Source organism: Rhagoletis pomonella, unplaced genomic scaffold, assembly GCF_013731165.1.
Source record: "Rhagoletis pomonella isolate Grant_MI unplaced genomic scaffold, Rhpom_1.0 Rhpom_scaffold_00004, whole genome shotgun sequence".
Taxonomy (NCBI): domain Eukaryota; kingdom Metazoa; phylum Arthropoda; class Insecta; order Diptera; family Tephritidae; genus Rhagoletis; species Rhagoletis pomonella.
In genome coordinates this window covers 10,624,620-10,628,237 of record NW_023458558.1, presented here as the reverse complement: position 1 = coordinate 10,628,237, position 3,618 = coordinate 10,624,620, and the positions used below count along the sequence as shown (strand labels likewise).

The window sequence follows — 3,618 nt, the reverse complement described above, 5'->3', positions numbered from 1 at the left end:
TGGCACGATTGCAGGCATCTGGAGATAGCATACAAATAATGTGAATACAATGTCGTTTTTCACTTTCAGTTAATGGTCTTGTCATATTTTCGGCAACGAGTAATTCACAGGCGGCCAACACTGCATCTGCGGAACTCAGCATGTGAAATGAATCCAATTGCTTTGAGAAGTTTGAAATGATTTTCAAGGCTACTCCACGTTGTGGATTTTCTTCTGTAATGAAGAACGTTATTGCCGCAAAAGTGCAATTACTGCTGCTTAGCGCCTAGAAAGTGTTGTTAATTATGATTAAACATTTTGGTTTTAAATTATTGTGCCTTACCTTCCAAGCAGATGGTCCAATTGGAAGCTCAGCCAATACGAGCAAGCATTTAAAAATTTCACCGGCCAAATCCAAGGCTGCACGCTCCTCTGGCATAGCGTAGTCACCCAAAGAGCGTGGTTGGTTTTTCAACAATTCGTGATCGAATATATCACTACGTACACCTTCCAGATTACGTGCTACCTCTTCAAAATATTTTTCACGATGCTGGCTGTTCTTTAGGCCAACGACAGGTGCTCTTCCACTTCCATTCTTGAACAGTTCTTCTTGTGGTGTTCGTGGAGCGTCTGTCTTCATGACGGCAGTTAAAATGCGTACCATCATTACGAAACCATTTGCAGCGAGGAAATGTTGTGTGAATTGTTGACTGGGTAGCAAAAATCTACAGGCCCGAAAAGCCATGAGCCGGGTATTCACATCGCTCGTTTCGGTAATTATTTGACAGACAGCCTGGGCAATGGCAGGACAGTGTGCAGTAAGCAATTGGCTGGCAAATCCTTTCGCAAGATTTCCCAGCAATCGACAGGCGCGACACTGTATAACAGGATTAGGAATTGACTTCAAAATTGTAGTCAGTGCAAAAGCCACCTTATACTGTAGTGCCTGAAATTGGAAATTACAGAATAAGAATTTGTATAATTTAACCGAGTTATTTACCTCTTTGCAGCTTTCTTCATCTGTACAACAGTTTCCCAGAATACTCAAGGCTACCTCCAAAATGTTTTCGTGTGGCTTATTGAGGAAGCGCACCATGGGTGGTACCCCACCAGCTAGCCGGAAAAGTACGATACCGTCTTGGTCCTTCACTACATCTGTACGCAACTTCACAAGACCCTTGATGACCACTCTCTTGTCCGTAGAAGTCTTAAGCACGGTCAGGATGTTTTCCACTAATTCCCGATTCATTTATCTATATTTTGTAAAATTTTAAGAATATTATATTTCCAAGTGCTTTTAAGGCAAGGACAAAATTACATATTGCAGAAGCTTAAGCCAATTGGCTGTCAAAGGCGTCAACAGAGAAAAAAAGAAACGAAAAGAAGATGCGATGATAAAAGCAAAAAAAAAACGAGCAAAATAAAAACGGGTCAGCTGTTTTTGAGTTATGCTATTTTTGTGGCTGCTTGGATAACAATCGTTCCACTGTTTATAGCGGAAGGAATATTGAAAAGTTATGAAGCGGCATCTTCAATTGAGCATTAAACAAGTGAGTTTGAATTAAAATATTTAGTTCATGCTTACAATTTATCAGTTTAACGTTTTAAGCTGTCGAGCTGCTACGCGGATGGTAGTATTTCGCCACGTTTGGTTGTGGACCACTCACTCGACGATGCTGTGAAACTGAAGCACTTGAATGCTTTTATACGATTATCACCGGAAAAGGCCTTACATGAAGCTAAAGAGTCTAGTTATCGTTACGAGAACAAGGAGCATCAAGGGGTACTTGATGGAGTTCCGATCGCGATAAAAGATAACTTTTGTACGAAAGACCTAACTACGACTTGTGCGTCAAAGTAACTGCTCACACAGTTTTTTTTGAATAAAATAAAGAGATTAACATTTTTATTAAATATTAGAATGTTGGCGAATTTCATACCACCTTTCAACGCCACTGTCTGTGAACGGTTGTCGTCTGCTGGAGCGATTCTAATTGGTAAAACAAACATGGATCAATTCGCTATGGGATCTGGAACAGTGGATTCAATTTTCGGACCTACAAGAAATGTATGGAGTCGAGATTTAAGCGATCAAAAATGGCATATATCTGGTGGAAGCTCCGGTGGATCTGCGACGGCCGTAGCTGCGGGTATTTGTTATGCGTGAGTACTGTTTTATAATACGTTGTTTTTGAAAGTTGTATGGAAAAATTTTTTATAACAAAAATTTCCGCTTAACCCTATACAACTTCAACATGCAACACTGTAGTGTCAAGATTTGTTATCTTTCAACGCCACTAGTTCGTTTTTGTAAACACTATATACCGTGGTAAACACAACCTCAAACTACTGGCGTACACCCGCACAATTCCAATTAATTATTTTAAACTACTTTTATTCAGAAATGTGCGCTTTGTTAAATTATGTATGAAAACAATATCTTCGAAAGTGCAATTTGCGTTTATTCCTGAAGAAGCCCTTTAGAACCTCCCTCGCTTAATTACATAACATAGCACAAGTGCATTTCTCTTAAACAATTAGTTTTGATAAAAAGTTCAATTATGTAAATTTAAATTATAATTTCTACGCCGTCAAGTTCTTCGTCTGATGGCAGGTTAATTGAGGCGGGATCCACGTAGTTGGGATTTATTAAATCGACGCCAGCTTTTTCACGGCGACGCAATTCAAGATAACCTTCTCGTTGGGCCCAATCGCGCAGCATTGGATCTGGCGAATATGACCAAAGGAATGTGCCCCAAACCAAGCAAAGCGTTACAGCTGTGAAAAAGCTGAGTTTTGTAGTGTTGCGGTCGTTAACTTTATCCTTGTAGTCGAATCCATAGCTCACCCAGTTTTTTGGATTGGGGTTGGCAAAATCTTCCTTAGTAGTAGGCGCAACAACCGCGGCAGTATCGTCCTTTTTCTGAGACGTTTTGATGGTGCGTGAGAGACGCAGCACAATGCTGTTTTGCAGGACGTTCCGATTGGCCAGGCGGAAGAGTGCCGACATTTTCCTTAAATTAAAATTACGTGAAAATCGCTATAAAATTTTCCTGGTAATTGGTATATTTAGTTTTTTTGCACTCCAGATAATGACAGCCACGGCAGCGAAGTTGCAGAGAATTGACAAATGTCAAATATATATTGCGTTGCCAACGCATGATAAACAGTGTTGCCGTTTTATCCATACTAGTGTTCGCCCAGCGGTTGAAATTCAACCGCTAAAATAAAGGATAGTTTATGTGAGTTGAGTTGAGCTGAAATAAAATTTGTTGGAATGGGTTAAGTGGAGGGGAGTTTAGCTTAGTACTTAGCATAACATAACATAGAATAGCATTAGATTCAATAACATAACATATGTAGCACAATATAACATCGCACATTCTTCAGTTGTATTTCCTTTTTATCCCTATCACTTTCTTGCTCTCTATCTTTGTCTCTATCGCTTTTAATGTTTATGTTTATGTTTATCTACACCTTCATGTTCATGTTCATGTTCAAGTTCATGTTCATGTTCATTTTCATGTTCATGTTCATGTTCATGTTAATTTTCATGTTCATGTTCATGTTCATGTTCATGTTCATGTTCATATTCATCTTCATCTTCATCTTCATCTTCATCTTCATCTTCATCTTCAT

The 3,618-nt window shown here is 39.2% G+C and overlaps 3 protein-coding genes across 4 annotated transcripts in view; 1 reads left to right on the top strand and 2 right to left on the bottom strand.

The window, feature by feature from the left end:
• The window catches only part of LOC118736971, a 5,257-nt gene extending 3,896 nt beyond the window's left edge, over positions 1-1,361 (bottom strand). The window contains exons 1-4 of one of the 2 annotated variants that reach the window (XM_036467153.1): positions 1,298-1,361; positions 980-1,232; positions 323-925; positions 41-265 (exon numbers count right to left, since the gene is read on the bottom strand). In XM_036467153.1, the coding sequence (XP_036323046.1) occupies positions 41-265; positions 323-925; positions 980-1,228 (1,077 nt within the window). In that variant the 5' untranslated portion in view covers positions 1,229-1,232; positions 1,298-1,361. Of the gene's footprint in view, positions 1-40; positions 266-322; positions 926-979; positions 1,258-1,297 lie in introns of those variants that run through there. The other variant, XM_036467154.1, reaches the window with a different exon arrangement.
• Positions 1,145-3,618, top strand: part of LOC118736972 (glutamyl-tRNA(Gln) amidotransferase subunit A, mitochondrial) — a 6,329-nt gene continuing 3,855 nt past the window's right edge. The window contains exons 1-3 of the mRNA XM_036467155.1: positions 1,145-1,529; positions 1,589-1,836; positions 1,900-2,142. Coding sequence (XP_036323048.1) covers positions 1,497-1,529; positions 1,589-1,836; positions 1,900-2,142 — 524 coding nt within the window. The 5' untranslated portion in view covers positions 1,145-1,496. The remainder of the gene's footprint in view (positions 1,530-1,588; positions 1,837-1,899; positions 2,143-3,618) is intronic.
• Positions 2,421-3,104, bottom strand: LOC118736976 (NADH dehydrogenase [ubiquinone] 1 beta subcomplex subunit 11, mitochondrial). Its single transcript, XM_036467162.1, has one exon. It carries the CDS (start codon positions 2,987-2,989, stop codon positions 2,549-2,551), a length of 441 nt encoding a protein of 146 aa, XP_036323055.1. The 5' UTR covers positions 2,990-3,104; the 3' UTR covers positions 2,421-2,548.